Source organism: Cherax quadricarinatus, chromosome 81 (genome assembly GCF_038502225.1).
Source record: "Cherax quadricarinatus isolate ZL_2023a chromosome 81, ASM3850222v1, whole genome shotgun sequence".
Taxonomy (NCBI): Eukaryota; Metazoa; Arthropoda; class Malacostraca; order Decapoda; family Parastacidae; genus Cherax; species Cherax quadricarinatus.
In genome coordinates this window covers 4,597,072-4,617,216 of record NC_091372.1, presented here as the reverse complement: position 1 = coordinate 4,617,216, position 20,145 = coordinate 4,597,072, and the positions used below count along the sequence as shown (strand labels likewise).

At 37.2% G+C, this 20,145-nt stretch overlaps 1 protein-coding gene across 2 annotated transcripts in view; it reads right to left on the bottom strand.

Annotated features, from left to right (window-relative positions):
* Positions 1-1,004: 1,004 nt before the first annotated feature.
* The window catches only part of LOC128699879 (F-box only protein 5-like), a 39,889-nt gene continuing 20,748 nt past the window's right edge, over positions 1,005-20,145 (bottom strand). For both annotated transcript variants that reach the window (XM_053792694.2, XM_053792695.2), the window contains 3 exons: positions 18,896-19,415; positions 17,836-18,000; positions 1,005-4,663 (listed from right to left, as the gene is read on the bottom strand). In XM_053792694.2, the coding sequence (XP_053648669.1) occupies positions 4,418-4,663; positions 17,836-18,000; positions 18,896-19,415 (931 nt within the window). In that variant the 3' untranslated portion in view covers positions 1,005-4,417. The remainder of the gene's footprint in view (positions 4,664-17,835; positions 18,001-18,895; positions 19,416-20,145) is intronic.

Genomic DNA, 20,145 nt, shown 5'->3' with positions numbered 1-20,145 from the left:
TTTATGATTATCAAACAAACACTAGTGACAGGTCATTTATTTTAATAAAATATAAAAATAGAATTTCAACCCTGCAAAAAAAATTATAAAATGTACAAAAATATGTTAAGTTGAATGATTAGACTGATTCATTATTAGTGTATGGTGTTCACAGTAAACATACAATACGACAAACTTATGTGAAATGCTGAAGGTGAGACTTGATATTGCAATTAGTATGACAGATCTCCATATCACCTCTACATCCATGTTGCAATTTCAATAGATATTTTATTTTTTTCATTTTTCCCAATTACATCTTTGTTATCCTTCTTGACTCTCACTAGCCTGTGCTTGCTAAAGAGGCAATCCACATTGTTTTCAGTTTGCAAATTATGCATACAGTCACCTACCTGAAAGTGAAAATTCCAAAAAAGAACTAGGTATCAAATATTTATGAAAAGCAAATTTTTTAGCATATATCTTCAAAATAAAGTACTTCTACCACCAAATTAGCTCACCATCTTTCTGTTTAAGGTTGTAATAAATGCAGCAATATTATATCTCATTTAAATTGAATACTGATATATGGTAGCACCACACAATGAAAGGTAGTATTGAAAAAACAGGCATTTCATTTTGTTGCACAAACAATAGTTGCTACTGCAGTGAGTGTTAAAATTTAACTGTGTAAAAGTATTATACATGTAGACCTGTTTGCAAATTTTTGATTCTAGTAGCTTACCTCCCCCCCCCCAAAAAAAACAAAACAAAAATAAAAAAAAAAAAACAAACTGAAGAAAACATGCAAAATGTTAACAAATATTTCAAGATCAAAACAATGAAGAATTGTGCTTGTAAATTTGTTCACTTCAAAATCAGAGACATTACATTCACATAAAGCATGAAACCTGTAGGCTATACAGTACATCACAAAGGAATTTGTTCATTTTTATACTAATAAAAGTAAGAGATTATCCCATTGATCATAGAGTGTCTTAAAGGAGAATACATTATAAAGTACACCATGCCTTACTACTACATCTATGAACTGCCAGCACTATTAGCCATATAGAGCTCTTGGTATGTTTCCATTATTTTTTTTTTTTTTTTAGAAAATTGTTGGTTTGTAATACTTCACTTCCTCCAGTGACAAAGATTTTTCATAGCAGCTCTTCTCAGTACAGTAAAATATGATAAAAAAAAAATATAAAAAAAAAAAAAAAAAAAAAAAAAAGCACATATTGTATCATCTGATGATTATCTTCAAAAGTAGCAATGTATATTGAATTGTAATTAAGAAAATATATACATTACTGTACTTATTATGTCATTCGATCAAGTTTACATTTCAGCCGGTACATACTTTGTATGCCCTGGTGAGGAAGTGTGTGTGTATTGTCATTTCTGTGTGGAAATGTATACTATTTTTTTATGATTTACAACAAAGTGCAGAGTGTTTTTAAATTCATTATTAACTCCAACTTTAAATTTAAGAATTAAGGAAATTCCTATAGACAGTTACTCAAGGAGCATCATTAGGTTTTGATCAACAATAATAAACTGTGAACAAAAGAAGCAACAATGTAAATTTTCAAGATATAATATCCCTAACATATAGAGCACATCTCACCGATTCTGCTATATAAACCCATGATAATTTCCCAGCTCCTCACTTATACTGAGCAATCAGTGCTGGATTAAATATATAAATCAAGGAAAGGGATTGTAATATAGATCATGAAAAACTTTCTCTAATTAAAAAATGCAATACAATTTGCAGATGTAACAATAACTTACAAGACCATTATGAAGATGGGTGAAATCACCTGGGAAACAATTCTGTATGCCTACTGCATTCATGTTATGTGCATGCACACAGAATTGCTGAAGAATACCAGTTATAATACAATACAACCACTCTGTTTTCTTCAAAAATTATCACATTTAGGGCATTTAATGTAATGAGAAATACTATACAAAACACTAAATAAAACTATACATATATTGTTTTCTATTAAAATATCAAGCTTCCATAATTTTAAGTAGTGGTACAGTGATCAAGGACATTCTCAGCAAAGAGCCTTTTATTAACAGTGAACCCTCGATGTAACAGAATTCAGAAATACAGAACAAAATCTGGTGTGCCAGTCGATTCAGAAACAATGGACAGGGTCTGTTGGTTACAGAATTGTCCATTATTGTTACTATCAAAGTAAAACAATCTCTTCTAACCATCACAAGTGTCATTACTGGCCACTCTCTCCTCCTCCTTATTAAGGTTTACTGTACTGTACATTTCACTCATTGGGAGCTTTATCAAATATATTCAACACAAAAAGAACGTAGGGAGGCGAGGTGCTAATGTCATTAAGACAAAATGTACATCCCCCTATTTTGCTTTATGGATGGTCACAGCCTCAGAACACCTGCTGTTAATACTGTTGTTTTACCTGTATACAGATATGCTTGCTTCCAGTCCATGTGTGAATGTGTGCTGCAATGTATCATGCACACATTATGTGTTATCTATTTTGCATGCATGTTTGTGTGCTTGAAGTTAGTACCTAGATCTCTTGCTGTCTCACCTACATGAAAGTTATCACACCCAATATAGACTGGCTGTGCCTGTGGTCTTATTGGGGTGATTTCTAGTCTATTGTGCCTTATCAAATATTCTTGAAGCTGTGTATTGAGTTTGCCATGATCCACTTAAATCCATGACTCGACTCTGACCTCGCCTCCACCCAGCATCCCTTAATCTCACCTTATAATGGTACCAATTTTCTCTTAGTGGAGCCTGATCTGACACAGCACCACTTCACCTGTCCATAAACTTTACATACCACTGTTTTATGTTTTTCTGCACATACTTGATAAAAGTCAGTGGGTGAAAATTCATATTAATAAGAATGTTCTTTGCTGAAGTGTCATCATTTTCACCATTTGTGAGCTCATAGCCATTCATGTGCATAGTAATAGTGTTACTTCACAAGCAGAAAAATGCACTTAAACTATTAAACATAAGATTCTATATATCAAAAAAGTTATAAAGATATTAGTTATCTTGTACTACCTCAGGATGCCTACAAATCTATTGTCTTTATTACCTTTGCTTGTGTCACAAATTAAAATCCTTAGCCAAGCTGTTTTATAAACTGAATTGGCAACAAATTCTAAGAATAATGCGATTTAGTATTCTTAACACGTTATAACTGGAATGGAAAAAAAAAAAGGACGAGACGGGATTCTGTCCCCTGTCCCCCCCCTCCCACAATATCCTCTCTCTCTCTCTCTCACACACACACACACACACACACACACACACACACACACCATAAACAAGCATGATGTTTTGCAACATTCACTCCTGTAAAAGTGCATAAAAACAAAAAACCTGTACCTCATTTTAATTTCTAAATTCTACTGAAAAATTAAAATATTTGAGGGAAAAAAAAAAAAAAACATATATAAAAACATCAAGTCATCATTAGTCAGTACAGTATAACTTCATACATAAAGCATGACTTGTACTGACAAAAATCACCATGGGTATAAAATGTCATTAATAAGACTGTTGCACATGTGAATCATGAATATTTTGTAATTAACAGTATCTTCTGATATTTAAAAAGTTTACTCCACACACACACACACACACACAAAAAGAAAAGTTTTACTCATGCAGACAGACAGGTTTATGCAAGAAAAATGATTGAACTGACTATTACTTCTGAAGCAACCACTGAATGACAATGTATGATTAGGTAAGCATTTCCTTCCCTTTTTTATATTTTTCAAACTTATACCATAACAAAATTACTCTTTTTACTGTGTCTATGATGATTTTTTTTGTACATGAATAATATGGATTAGTAACAAAAATAGGAATGGTGTCTGGTATGTATTGAAAAAATTGTATATCTCTTGAAAAATATACTCTAAGTGAACAGAAAAACAAATTTGAAGATTTGTGATACTTCCTTTTTTTCTCTTCAATGGGATTTATGTAAATTGTTTTCATTAATATGAATATATATATGACCTAGAAATTTAAAGGTTTGCTTCTGTTACAAAAAAGTGTCACTCGAGTAACTGATTTGATATAGTACCGTATATAAATATTCCTAGTCTGAAGAGGAAAGGAAATATATATTTGTTCAATGGCAGTAAAATATTTCATTCATAAATAAGGCAAACATACATGAAGTCTGCTCCTCGTATACAAACATAAATGTACAAATATAACACATACTCTACCACAAAATGCAAGAATATTTATAAACCTAGTACATCAGTATATACAATAAGCATTCATGAAATAAAACTATTTACACATTCATTCAAATTATATGCCTATTTCCCTAATGTTAACTTAGATATACTGTACATACACAAAATGGTACTTGGCCAAAATAAAACCTTCTACAACTAACAGTCATAATCTTCGTAAACTTCTCTTACACTTATTTGAGAATATTCCACTACCCTGTCTTGTGCGTGGTTTAAGTACAGAACAGTCTTGGGGTTTGAGGTGATAACTGAGATGGCAACGTGTACAATAGTCATAACCACATGTCTTCCGGGAGCACACTGCCCTTTGGTGAGGTTTAAGCACTTTAGCAGGTGCTTTACATTTCACACACTTTTGTAGTTCTTCTCCTTGAGGTAGTCTCTGGCCTTCCTGAAAATTATTTAAAATTATTAAATATTCTTATTTTGAAAGATGTTTAAAACACTGCAAAATACATTTTTTAAGTACACACAGAACAAGCCAATTAAGGTTAAATATATCTCCATGGGGAAGTGGAGAAAAATTCTTCCTCTGTAAACCATACGACTAAAATGCCAGGGGCAAAGAGCCCTTTCTCCTGTATACACTACTAAATTAAAAAAAAAAAAAAAAATTTAAGGTCACTCTGCCTCGATATGATATGGCCTGTTTGTTGAGAGAAAAAAATTTATTTATACAGTAGACTGTTGATTAAAATGGTTTCCTTTAAAATGTTTTCTCCATTACACTATTGTCAAATTGTGGCATATTTTCGTTTTACACTTCGTAAAATTCAATTTAACCCTTAGACTGTCGGTGTAGTATATATACGGCTTACAAGCCAGTGTTCTTGATGTAATAACACCAAAATTCTAGCGACTTCAAATCAAGCAGGAGAAAGCTGGTAAGCCCACGTGAGAGAATGGGTCTGTGTGGTCAATGTGTGCAGTATAAAAAAAAATCCTGCAGCACGCAGTGCATAATGAGAAAAAAAACTCCAAGTGTTTTTGGGTTAAAATGGCCACTTTGAGGTGTATTTTTGTATAGTATTTATGGTTGTATTCTCATTTTCTTGGTCTCCTTTGTTAGAATGGAAGAGATGATTTTTATTTTTTTTTCATGATGAAAAGGATCTTGAAATTGAGCTCAAAGTAGGGGAAATGTTCAATTTTTGCCGATGTTCAAGTGTACAACTAGCCATTCTAATATGCAGTCATGAATGGGTTGACATTATTTATACAATTATTACAATAATGCAGTAGTCTGCATAACAGTAAATCTATTTTTTGTGAGAATAAAAATTCAAAATAGAAAGCAAGAGTAATATAAGAGGGGCCTAGAGACGTGACTAATGAACAGAGAAAATGTTATTTTACTGCCAGGAATGTCTGCGTTGTTTATTGTGAACCCTATTTTGAAATTGGCATCTTTTTTCAATTTCCATGAAACTGGCCAAATTGCCAATTTCTGAGCACTTTATTGGGTAGTTGAAATCGGTAAATGGGCAGTTTCTTGTACTCATTCGATAGAACAAATGGAGTTTTAAAGAAATAGCTATGAGTTTGGTACACTGGAACAATGGAATTGGCTGAAAATAGGGCTTAAAGTGGGCGAAATTGCTGATGCATATATATTGTCGAGATTACTAACTTCGCGAGAGAGTAATTCCGTAAGTTTTCCATCAAATTTTGTACTTATAGTGTCATTACCATTGGGAAAAGATTCTCCACAATTTCACATGAAAAAAATTTTGTTTTTCAAATATTTTGCAACACAGAGAGACTTCAGGATTTGGGGTCTCGATAGTTAAAAGGGTTAAACAGTTCTGCTTCTCGGTAAGGGAAAAATTTCAGTGCTGCAAACTGGATAGCGGGGCTCTTCCCATGTACCGAGCGCTAGGCAGTTTCCCTGTGGGTCAAGCCATTGTTTTTTACAGGGGAGGCCCTAATTTCCTACCCTTTCACCTTCATATCAGTGATCGGTATACTATAAGCATCCAGTGCGGTACCTAGCAGTGTCTGTGAATCGGGTTTTGGTCTTTTCATTACCATACATTGCATCTGCCAAGGAACCATGGCACCCAGGAGGCATGCAAGTGATGCATGAAGTGGTAAGACAAAGTAAAAAAAAAAGTTCAAGTCTTGGAATTATGAAGAAAATTGAGATACGTACTAGATAAGCTTATATGTGGTGCCTGTGTGGACATGGCGTGAGCTTATGGCCTTAATGAAGCGTCGGTTTGTATGATTAAAGAGTGAAGCAAATATACAGGCTTGTACAATGAATAACCCGGGCTGTAGTCTGATTTACTGACTTGGCTGATTTACTGAATGACTTGACAGATTTACTGACCTACTACCTGGCTGATTTACTGACTTGACTGACTGACTTGAATGAGTGACCTACTGAACTGACTGACTGACTGGACTACCATCCACCTCATCCCAGATGGGCCTCAGCATGCCTCTCCACTCCCTCCACAATCATCGACAAACACCAGCAACCATAATTTAAGATAAGAAATATAATTTCTGTTGCACATGTAGGCTTGAACAACAGAAAAAACATACATAACAATGACCAACAATTGCATTATCATTTTTATTTGCTTAAGATTTGGAGACCTGAATCTCTGAATCCTTTCATAAAATATTACCCTGCTTACACTCCAACAGCTTGTCAGGGTCCCAAAAACCATTCGTCTCCATTCACTCCTATCTAACACACTCACGCACGCTTGCTGGAAGTCCAAGCCCCTAGCTCACAAAACCTCTTATACCCCCTCCCTCCAACCCTTCCTAGGACAATCCTTACCAGACTTCTATACTTTTAGTAATACAGTGGACCCTCGCCTAACGAACGCATCGCATAATGTTAAATCCACCTAACAAAGTGTTTGAGCGTAAAAATTTTTGCCCCGCCCAACATGATTCATCCAGGACCTGTCCACGCTGCCCCGTGGGTGCCAGTGTTTACAAGCCTTCCAGATATTTACGAATCAGCGATTTTGCCGACTTTGACTCCCATTTTAGGCCAAGTACATTATTCCAGTCGACCAAATTCTTAGCTATTTCACTAGTATTACTTGTATTCTATCGATTGAGCACAAGAAATCGCCAAGTCAACTGTTTCAACTACAAAATAAAGTAATTGGAAATTGGTAATTTGGCCAATTTAACACAAAGTTCAAAATATTCCAATTTCAAAATAGGGTCCAGAATAAACAATGTAGGTATTCCTGGCACTAAACTAACATTTCCTCTGTTCATTAGTTACGTTTTGAGGCTTTACAAATAAATTCCATTTTGATTTTTTATTCACATAATGAATTTTTATTCATATAAAGTTCGGGCGAGATATAAGCGACTATTGGCAGAAAGGTGGGCTAGTGCAAAGATGAGTAGTGGGGGGGTTGAAGAGGGTTGGAATAGTTTTAAAAATGCAGTATTAGAATGTGGGGCAGAAGTGTGTGGTTATAGGAGGGTGGGGGCAGGAGGAAAGAGGAGTGATTGGTGGAATGATGAAGTAAAGGGTGTGATAAAAGAGAAAAAGGTAGCTTATGAGAGGTTTTTACAAAGCAGAAGTGTTATAAGAAGAGCAGAGTATGTGGAGAGTAAAAGAAAGGTAAAGAGAGTGGTGAGAGAGTGCAAAAGGAGAGCAGATGATAGAGTGGGAGAGGCACTGTCAAGAAATTTTAATGAAAATAAGAAAAAATTTTGGAGTGAGTTAAACAAGTTAAGAAAGCCTAGGGAAAGTATGGATTTGTCAGTTAAAAACAGAGTAGAGGAGTTAGTAGATGGGGGAGATGGAGGTATTAGGTAGATGGAGAGAATATTTTGAGGAACTTTTAAATGTTAAGGAAGAAAGAGAGGAAGTAATTTCATGCACTGGTCAGGGAGGTATACCATCTTTTAGGAGTGAAGAAGAGCAGAATGTAAGTGTGGGGGAGGTACGTGAGGCATTACGTAAAATGAAAGGGGGTAAAGCAGCTGGAACTGATGGGATCATGACAGAAATGTTAAAAGCAGGGGGGGATATAGTGTTGGAGTGGTTGGTACTTTTGTTTAATAAATGCATGAAAGAGGGGAAGGTACCTAGGGATTGGCAGAGAGCATGTATAGTCCCTTTATATAAAGGGAAAGGGGACAAAAGAGACTGTAAAAATTATAGAGGAATAAGTTTACTGAGTATACCAGGAAAAGTGTACGGTAGGGTTATAATTGAAAGAATTAGAGGTAAGACAGAATGTAGGATTGCGGATGAGCAAGGAGGTTTCAGAGTGGGTAGGGGATGTGTAGATCAAGTGTTTACATTGAAGCATATATGTGAACAGTATTTAGATAAAGGTAGGGAAGTTTTTATTGCATTTATGGATTTAGAAAAGGCATATGATAGAGTGGATAGAGGAGCAATGTGGCAGATGTTGCAAGTATATGGAATAGGTGGTAAGTTATTAAATGCTGTAAAGAGTTTCTATGAGGATAGTGAGGCTCAGGTTAGGGTGTGTAGAAGAGAGGGAGACTACTTCCCGGTAAAAGTAGGTCTTAGACAGGGATGTGTAATGTCACCATGGTTGTTTAATATATTTATAGATGGGGTTGTACAGGAAGTAAATGCTAGGGTGTTCGGGAGAGGGGTGGGATTAAATTTTGGGGAATCAAATTCAAAATGGGAATTGACACAGTTACTTTTTGCCGATGATACTGTGCTTATGGGAGATTCTAAAGAAAAATTGCAAAGGTTAGTGGATGAGTTTGGGAATGTGTGTAAAGGTAGAAAGTTGAAAGTGAACATAGAAATGAGTAAGGTGATGAGGGTGTCAAATGATTTAGATAAAGAAAAATTGGATATCAAATTGGGGAGGAGTATGGAAGAAGTGAATGTTTTCAGATACTTGGGAGTTGACGTGTCGGCGGATGGATTTATGAAGGATTTATTTATTTATTTATTTAAAATTTGAGCACACATACAGAGGTACAAAAAAATACAGATAAGAGCAGCATGCCAAAGCCACTTATACTATGCATAGCATTACGGGCTGGCTTAAAATTAACTTAGCAATGATGAAATCAGTGATAAAACATTAATGTAAACAGATTACTATAAAGCACAAGTGAGTATTACAAAGACAGGTCATATGGTTGCATGCATTGTTGTACATTCAGTCGTATGGAGTATTCTGTTAGGTAGTGTATTTAAAAAATAATAAAGTTAGATTGGGTTTTAGGTTTAACATTTATGTGATATAATTGTGAGTAACATTTAGGATATACAATTTATAAGGTTCAGTTATTCAGTATTTATTTGGTTTTGAGTGAGTAAGTGATCTTTGAGAAGAGACTTGAATTTATAAACAGGTAGTGTTTCTTTTATATTTACAGGTAATGAATTCCAGATTTTAGGGCCTTTTATGTGCATTGAGTTTTTGCATAGTGTGAGATGGACACGAGGAACATCAAAGAGTGATCTATGCCTTGTGTTATGGTCATGTGTTCTGTTGAGGTTGGCAAGGAGATGTTTGAGGGGAGGGTTAATATCAGAGTTAAGTGTTCTATGTATGTAATAGGTGCAGTAATAAGTATGGATGTTTTGTATGGTGAGTAGGTTTAGTGTATTGAATATTGGTGGAGTGTGCTGCCTGTAGTGAGAATTTGTTATCATTCTAACTGCAGCCTTTTGTTGGGTAATTAGTGGTCTGAGATGGTTAATTGTTGTTGAGCCCCATGCACAAATTCCATAGGTGAGATAGGGGTAAATAAGAGAGTGATATAGGGCCAGGAGGGCTGACTGTGGAGCATAGTACCGTATCTTCGATAGTATGCCTACAGTCTTGGAAATTTTCTTAGAAATTTGTTGTATATGTGTATGAAATTTGAGTCTATTATCAAGGTGGATTCCTAAGAATTTTCCCTCTGTTAGCTTTGTGATAGGTGATCCGTTTATCATTATGTTAAGAGGGACATCTGTAGCTCTGTTACCAAACTGAATGAAGTAGGTTTTGTCAATGTTTAGTGTAAGTTTGTTAGTCCTCATCCAGGTAGATATTTTCTGTAATTCGGTATTTACAGTATTGGCTAGCATGACTGGGCTCGGGTGGAAGAAGACGTATGTAGTGTCATCTGCAAATAGTGTGGGTTTGAGCAATTGCGAAGCATTTGGTAGGTCATTTATGTATAGGAGAAAGAGAAGAGGGCCAAGGACATTTCCCTGTGGGACACCAACTGTAATTGGTTGTGCAGAAGAGTTTGCCCCATTTGCGTACACATATTGGCTTCTGTTGCTGAGGTATGACTTGAGGTAGTTGAGGGAGTGCCCTCTTATACCATAGTGCGACAATTTTACGTGGAGCAAGTCATGGTCAACTGTATCAAAAGCTTTACGTAAGTCAATGAAGATCCCCAGTGGGACTTCTTTTTTCTCTATTGCAGTGTATATATGTTCTAGCATGTGTATAATAGCATCATTAGTATTTTTATTTGGCCTGAATCCAAATTGGCAGGGGTTGAGTATGTTTTGGGAGATAAGGTAGGAGTAGATTCGTTTATGAATTAATTTCTCGAAGATTTTTGAGAGAGGGTGTAAGTTGGATATTGGCCTATAGTTATTCAACTCTGTTTGGTCTCCTCCTTTGTGGATCGGGGTGACCCTTGCTATTTTGAGTACTGTAGGGAAGGTGGAGGATTCAATGGATTTGTTAAAGAGTGTTGCAATGATTGGTGATAGCACTTGTGACACTTTTTTGTATATAAAGGGTGGCAAGGTATTTAAGTCTCCTGCCTTGTTTTTTAGTGCGTTGATAATAAGGGAGACTTCGTATGGGTTAGTCGGAGCTAGGAACAGTGTGTTCGGGTAGTTGCCGGTGAGGTAGTCATTTGATGAGGTATCTGAGCTTGGGATTTTATTGGCAAGGTTTTGTCCTATAGTGGAGAAGAAATCATTGAGTCTGTTTGCTGTTTCTGTTGGTGGGAGTTGGGGTTCATCTGATTTTGCTAATTTTATTGCGCTATTTCGTGATATCTTTTTTGTTCCCAGAATTTCTGATAGGGTTTTCCAGGTCTTTTTTATATCACCTCGTAAGTTGGATAATCTGTTCTCATAATACAATGAGGTTAATCATAGAATTGATGAGGGAAAAAAGGCGAGTGGTGCGTTGAGGTATATGTGGAGTCAAAAAATGTTATCTATGGAGGCAAAGAAGGGAATGTATGAAAGTATAGTAGTACCAACACTCTTATATGGGTGTGAAGCTTGGGTGGTAAATGCAGCAGCGAGGAGACGGTTGGAGGCAGTGGAGATGTTCTGTTTAAGGGCAATGTGTGACGTAAATATTATGCAGAAAATTCGGAGTGTGGAAATTAGGAAAAGGTGTGGAGTTAATAAAAGTATTAGTCAGAGGGCAGAAGAGGGGTTGTTGAGGTGGTTTGGTCATTTAGAGAGAATGGATCAAAGTAGAATGACATGGAAAGCATATAAATCTATAGGGGAAGGAAGGCGGGGTAGGGGTTGTCCTCGAAAGGGTTGGAGAGAGGGGGTAAAGGAGGTTTTGTGGGCAAGGGCTTGGACTTCCAGCAAGCGTGCGTGAGCGTGTTAGATAGGAGTGAATGGAGATGAATGGTACTTGGGACCTGACGATCTGTTGGAGTGTGAGCAGGGTAATATTTAGTGAAGGGATTCAGGGAAACCGGTTATTTTCATATAGTCGGACTTGAGTCCTGGAAATGGGAAGTACAATGCCTGCACTTTAAAGGAGGGGTTTGGGATATTGGCAGTTTGGAGGGATATGTTGTGTATCTTTATATGTGTATGCTTCTAAACTGTTGTATTCTGAGCACCTCTGCAAAAACAGTGATAATGTGCGAGTGTGGTGAAAGTGTTGAATGATGATGAAAGTATTTTCCTTTTGGGGATTTTCTTTCTTTTTTTTTGGGTCACCCTGCCTCGGTGGGAGATGGCCGACTTGTTAGAGGGAAAAAAAAAAAAAAAAAAAAAAAAAAAAAAAAAAAAAAAAAAAAAAATTTACTGCTATGCAATATTGTAATAATTGTATAAATATCATTACCACATTTGTGAATGTATATTAGACCCACCAGCTGGCTTGTATTAGACATGTGAGGTTGTTTGTTTACTTTTGAACATCGGCAAAAATTTAACATTTCCGCTACTCTGAGCTCAGTTTCAAGCCATTTCCAGTGTTAAAACCAATTGAAATCATCTCTATTTCTGTGAAATGTCTTCCATTCTATCACACGGGACCAAGAATTCGAAAATACAACTATAAAAAACATACGAAAAAGCACTGCAAAGTCGCTGTTTTAATCGAAAATCACGGTCTCAGTTTTTTCTCTCTCATTATACACAGTGTGCTGCAGGATTTGTTTTTATGCAGTGCACACATACCACATAGATGTATTCTCTCATATCTAGGCTCAAATTTACCACTCACAGTTTATCGGAGTGAGCTGAGCTCATGGCGTAGATCTACGGTTTGGACCCTTAACGTAAAGCCGCAGATCTACGGGACGGACCCTGAAAGGGTTAAGGAAATGTGTGCAAAGTGGGTTGAACTGCAAACCTTTATGGATGAAAATCACCCTAACACAGCTATTGCAAACCATGCTGGTGACTATTACAATGACAATGTTGTGGCCCATTTTAGGCAAAGCTTAAAGGAACATGAGGTACAGAGCTCTATGGACAGATTTGTTGTGCGACAGAGGTCCAGTGACTCTCACGCTGGTCCTAGTGGCATTAAAAGAAGGGAAGTAACCCAGGAAAAGGACTTGCTACCTCAAGTCCTCATGGAAGGGGATTACCCTTCCAAACAATAACTTCCACCATCTCCCCTCCTCCCATCCCATCAGTCATCACCAGATCTGCAATAAAGGTAAGTGTCTTGTATTCTTTATTTAGTAGAGTAGTAACTGTGCACGTCTTCTTTTTGGGTGTATAAAAATGTATATTTCGTGTGGTAATTTTTTTTGTCATACTTTGGGGCGTCAAGAACAGATTAATTTGATTTCCATTATTTCTTATGGGGAAAATTAATTAAGCTAACGATGAGCTCTCAGAGATGGATTAATATCGTTAGGCGAGGGTCCACTGTACTCTTAGTAACTCCACACCTCCTCCTAATTTCCACACTACAAATTCTCTGCATAATGTTTACACCACACATTGCCCTTTTGACACAATATCTTCACTGCCTCCAGCCTCCTCCTTGCTGCAGATTTATAACCCATGCTTCATACCCATATAAGTGTTGGCACAAGTCGGCCATCGCTAATCCGGCAATCAGTTATCTGGTTCCATCAGTAATCTGACACTAATTTCGGCTCGCATATTTTCAAATTTCATGACTCACGAAATCGTAATGACACGATTGCAAACAAACCATACCCCGGCTGGGATTGAACCCGCGGTCAGAGTCTCAAAACTCCAGCCCATCACGTTAGCCACTAGACCAGCTAGCCACAATAAGATTCGTCTAACTAGGTATAGTATTTCTACACCATAGGAAGGTTAGCACAGGCACCACTGTGACCACAAATGCAAGTTTTTACAGACGAATCTCCAGCTAGCGTGGCCGTGATGAACTCTAGCTCAAGTCCCTTCACTGCCATCAACATGACTCACGAAATCGTAATGACACGATTGCAAACAAACCATACCCCGGCCGAGATTGAACCCGCGATGGGCTGGAGTTTTGAGACTCTCTGACCGCAGGTTCAATCCCGGCCGGGGTATGGTTTTTCAAATTTCATCATTATACTGACCCAAATCATTATAATGACTCAAATTTCATCATTATACTGACTCAGAAATTGTGCACATGGTTGTAAATCCACAGCAGCAAGCCAGTGGAGGAGAAAGCAGTGATGAAAATGAGGAATATGTAGCAGAAAGTCTCTATTGATAGGTTAATTAAGTGTATTCTAACCTAACCACTCTGTAATCCAGCAAACTCACTAATCCTACACACTACAGGTCCCAATGATGCAGGATTAGTGATGGTCGACCTGTACCACTATACTCTCATATATTCCTTTTTTTGCCTCCGTGGATAATGTTTTTTTTTGTCTCCACAGATACCTCAAAGCACCGCTCACCTTTTTTCCTTCATCAATTCTATGATTAAACCTCATCCTTCATAAACCCATCTGCTGACAGGTCAACTCCCAAATATCTGAACACATTCACTTCTTCTATACTCCTTCCAATGTGATATTCAATTTTTCTTTAATCTAAACCGTTTGATACCCTCATCACATAAGAACATAAGAAAGGAGGAACACTGCAGCAGGCCTGTTGACCCATACTAGGCAGGTCCTTCACAATCCATCCCACTAACAGAATATTTGCCCAACCCAATTTTCAATGCTACCCAAGCAATAAGCTTCAATAATTCTATTTACTCATGTGCAAGCCCCACTCGAATCAAACCCCTCTCACTTGTGTATTTATCCAACCTAAATTTAAAACTACCCATGTTCACTTTCAACTTTCTTCCTTTACACACCCTTTCAAACTCATCTACTAACCTTTGCAACTTTACTTTAGAATCTTCCAAAAGCACAGTATCATCAGCAAAAAGTAACTGTCAATTCCCATTTGGAATTTGATTCCCCATTATTTAATCCCACCCGTCTCTGCAACACCCTAGCATTTACCTCTTTTACAACCCCATCTATAAATACAGTGAACCCCTGGATTACGTCATCAGAATATGTAATATTTGGAATAAGTAACTTTTTTTTTGTCAAAATATTGGCTCGGTGATCGTCATTGAAGTCCGTACAAGTCATTCGTCTGGAACGTGTCCGCGCAGCCTGAGCAACTCCAACACTCCATGCACAGCCAGTGTGCCACTGTTTACCAGCCAGTGAGGATGATCCCACCCATTTATACAATACATTTTGTATTATTCCATTCTTTTTAGTGCTTGTAACTGCTAAATAAGCCATCATGGGCCCAAAGAAAGTTCCTAGTGCCAGCCAGCCCTTTGGTAAAGGGACGAGAGAGAGGGGAGAATGTGCCTTTTTCAGTGATTCTGCAATATGTATGATACCAAAGCAGCAGGAGTTGATAAAGGCTATAGCACCAGCCAGCAATAAAGTGTAGCATTAACAGTGTAGCAAGTAAGTTAAGCAATTAATTGATAGAAAAAGGATAGCACGAAACTAACTCCTCCATTGTTGTTGGAGGTATATAGGGCTACTAACTAACACCGCTGCCTCTGCTACCACCTTAACCACCACTATGTAAGGCTTATCTTTCAGTGGCCCTTATACACCCAACAAACAACACACTACCACTCGTGACATTCTTAATGCCATATTTTATTCATTCTAGAGTATATATCATGTTTCTATGTTATTAATATTGTTTATGTCACATTAGATGAATTGTGCTAGATAAATAAGCCGTAGAGCTGATATTAGTGTCATACTGAAGGACTATCTTGTCCTGTCTCCCAAAACAATTCCTAACATACGCCAGAAACAAACCTCTCTGGAACACTTTTTTGAGCTACAAGGGTCCAGCGATTCTCAAGCTGATCCTAATGGCATTAAAAAACAAAGGGAAGTAACCCAGGATAAGGACTTGGTACCTGAAGTCTTTATGGAAGGGGATTTCCTTTCCAAACAATTGTAAACTCCTTCATCCTCTCTCCTCCTCCCATCTTCCATACATCACCAAGTCTTCAATAAAAGGTAAGTGTGATGTTATTATTGTTTTATTCTTCATGTATTATTGTTTTCTGTGTAGGTAAATGTATATTTCATGTAGAAAACATTTTTTTTATACTTTTGGGAGTCTGAAACGGATTAATTGGATTGCCATTGTTTCTTATGGGGAAAATTAACTCGGAATTCGTCAGATTCAGGTTCAGTCACTCTCTCTGGAACAGATTAATTACGAAAACCAGGGGTCCACTATATGTTAAATAACCATGTTGACATAACACATCCCTGTCTAAGGCTTACTTTTACTGGGAAGTAGTCTTCTACACACCCTAACCTGAGCCTCACTATCCTCATAAATACTCTTCACAGGATTTAGTAACTTACTACCTATTCTAAACACTTGCAATATCTGTTACATTGCTCCCCTATCCACCTTATCATATGCCTTTTCTAAATCCATAAACGAAATGAAAACTTCCCTACCTTTATCTAAATAATGTTCATATATATGCTTCAATGTAAACACTTGACCTACACATCCCCTGTCCATTCTGAAGCCTCCTTATTCATCTGCAGTGCTACTCTCTGTCTTACCTCCAATTCTTTCCATAATAAAACTACCATACACTTTACCTGGTATACTAAGTAAACTTATTCCCCTATAATTTTTACCATCACTTTTGTCCCCCTTCCTTTTATATAAAGGAACTATATACACATTGCCAATCCCTAGGTACCTTCCCCTCTTTCATACATCCAAACTTTGTTTTACTCCACATAATCCTTGAATTTATACATTTATATTCCCTCTTTTCCTGCCGTAACTTATCCTTTAACATTATTGCTACTCCTTCCTTAGCTCTATTAGAAACCCCTGATCTAATCCCATTTATTCCTCCCCACTGACTCTCCTACCCCTTTCAGCTTTGTTTCACTTACAGCCAGGATATCCAGCTTCTTTTCATTCATAACATCCACAATTGTCTTTCTTATCATTCACACTGCATCCATGCACATTACAACATCCCACTTTGATGGTTTTCCTTTTATTTTTAGTACGCTGTATGGGAAAAGGGGTTACTAGCCCACTGCTCCTGGCATTTTAGTTGGCTTTTGCAACACGCATGGCTTACCTGGCTTAGAGAAAAGTGTCTTTTTCCACTTCCCCATGGATATGAAAGGAAGAGTAATAAGAACAAGAACTATTAAGATAAAATCAAAGAAAACTCGAATGAGTGAATATACATAAACGTGTACATACTCGTAAAGTGTGACCCAAGTGTAAGTAAAAGTAGCAAGATATACCTGTTACCTTGAGTGTTTGAGAAAAAAGACACCAGCACTCCTACCATCATGTAAAACAAATACAGGTTTCTGTCTCACACTCATTTGGTAGGACAGTAGTACCTCCGTGGGTGGTTGCTGTCTACCAATGTACTACACATAGCCCTTTCATATACATGTATAAAGAAGGGATGTTTAGAAGTTTGCATTGGAATGAAGGCATCCTCCAGCACCAACAGTCTGAGCAGCATATCAACCAAAAGGCTTGGTCTGAAATCAGGCCCTTTATATATAATTTTTTATTAACAAACTGGCTGCTTCCCAATGAGACAAGGCGACCCAAAAAAGAAGAAACACTCATCATCACTGTTTTGCCAGAGGCATACCTACACTACAGTTTAAAACCTCCAACTTATCTTCATCGCTCCATTACAAAATTCTGTAGTATGAATGTCAGAGACTAACAACTGGTACAGTACTTTGAGTGTATTCTTTAAAACAAAATATGAAAGAGCATTCTCTGCTTTCTCATTAGTTATGCTATTATGTACAGGCAATTGAGCCCAGCCAGTGTCGCCTCTAAAACAGTAAAAGAATAAAGGAAGTATAACAAACCTCAATAAATCTTTCAGAAAGTGTAAGAGATTTAATGGTGAAGGAGGGCGAGGCCTTCTTGGGACTGGGTGCACAAATGTTATGGATAGCAGATAATTCTTTACGTGGAGAGAGTGTTCCAAATGATGTCCCAGCTTGTTCACAATTCTTCAATTTAAAATTTTCCTGAGAAGTGCAGAAGAAATCAAAGTATTAATATTACTATCATAGACCAATAATTTAGAGGTAAAAATAATTATTCCAGCCCCATTCATTTTCAAGATGTGCACTAACATGCCAGATCACTACCCAAATACAATGACATTAATGCACTATTAGTATAAGGAAGCCCTAAACCTATAAGGGAGGTAATCAGGTTTGATCCAAGGTAAGTGAGGGTAACTGCAGTTCTTTGGCTCAAGATCTATTTACCAGCATGAAGGGAATTGACTACTAAATAACTTAACCTATTTTTTTTTTTCAACAAGTCGGCCGTCTCCCACCGAGGCAGGGTGACCCAAAAAGAAAGAAAATCCTCAAAAAGAAAATATTTTCATCATCATTCAACACTTTCACCACACTCACACATAATCACTGTTTTTGCAGAGGTGCTCAGAACACAACAGTTTAGAAGCATATACGTATAACGATACACAACATATCCCTCCAAATTTAACCTATATGTACTTCACATAATTCATATAAAGTATCAATAATTGGGTAAAGCCATACACAACTGTAGGGGCCACACAGCACCTGGAGAAAGGGAGGCATTCAGGTCTGATCTAAAGGAAGGGGTAACTCCATATCCTTGGATCAGAGCAGTTTACTGTCTAGGCACCTCCTTAAAGTGATACATAAGAGCAGACCTCCCTAAATGGGAGATGATGTCCACACCAATGTAAACTTCAATAACACCCTCAGACAACCATTAACATTAAACTAAACAATAATTACCTAATAAACTGCTAAAGAGTTTAAATTTAACCTTAGTCAACCATGGTGCCAATGCATCCCTTTCTAAGCCCTATTTTAACTGGAAAATAATCCCCCTTTCTCCTACATACTAAAATGCAATTACCTTTCCCACATGTTCCAGATCCTTTCTTCTTCCATTAATAAAAGCCATTCTTCTTCTATCAAGTCCTTTATCCTGAAGAATCGTGTCTCGCAGCTGCTTGTTTACATGACTAAGGTGTAATAAATCTTCTCCAGACATGTATTTCAAGACTTTGTATACCAGATAATCTGCTTCTTTCAGCATACGAATAAGTACATTGGAGGGTTTCTTACATTTTCGAATAAGCCTTAATGATATTTTTTTGCTGGCAGCACGTTTGCTGCTTGTAGACTTTGTTTCTTTGGAGACCAGTTTTGATTGCTCATTTATTGGAAGCAAATTTTCTACCTTGTCTGAATCCTTATCGCAAGTCATTTCCAACTCGCATATCTCAATAGGCGTGGTAATATACATAGCAGAATCACCAGCAGACATCTGCCTACACCTGGATATACCTTCAACATCCTCAATCTCTGGTAATGGAGGACTTAATACCAAGCCAATGTCAGGGCTACTGGGGCTCTGGGGAGTGCTTGTCAATCTGAAATTAATAATGTTCAGTATCATGACTATCTTACTAAAGTATATAAATTTTGTAGCTGCTTTAACTTTCAACACCTATTTATTAATACATAAATATGTGTAAAGGTAGAAAGTTGAAAGTGAACACAGATAAGAGTAAGGTGATGAGGGTATCAAATGATTTAGATAAAGAAAAATTGGATATCAAATTGGGGAGGAGGAGTATGGAAGAAGTGAATGTTTTCAGATATTTGGGAGTTGACGTGTCAGCGGATGGATTTATGAAGGATGAGGTTAACCATAGAATTGATGAAGGAAAAAAGGCGACTGGTGCGTTGATGTACACGTGGAGACAAAAAAACGTTATCTATGGAGGCAAAGAAGGGAATGTATGAAAGTATAGTGGTACCAACTCTCTTATATGGGTGTGAAGCTTGGGTTGTAAATGCTGCAGCGAGGAGGCAGTGGAGATGTCCTGTCTAAGGGCAACGTGTGGTGTAAATATTATACAGAAAATTCGGAGCGTGGAAATAAGGTGTGGAGTTAATAAAAGCATTAGTCAGAGGGCTGAGGTGTTGTTGTTGAGGGGGTTCGGTCATTTAGAGAGAATGGATCAAAGTAGAATGACATGGAGAGCATATACTGTAAATCTGTAGGGGAAAGAAGGTAGGGTAGGGGTCGTCCTCGAAAAGGTTGGACTTTTGTGTATTTGTGTCTTTTCAACAAAGTTTCCAGTGGTTGTAGCCCAT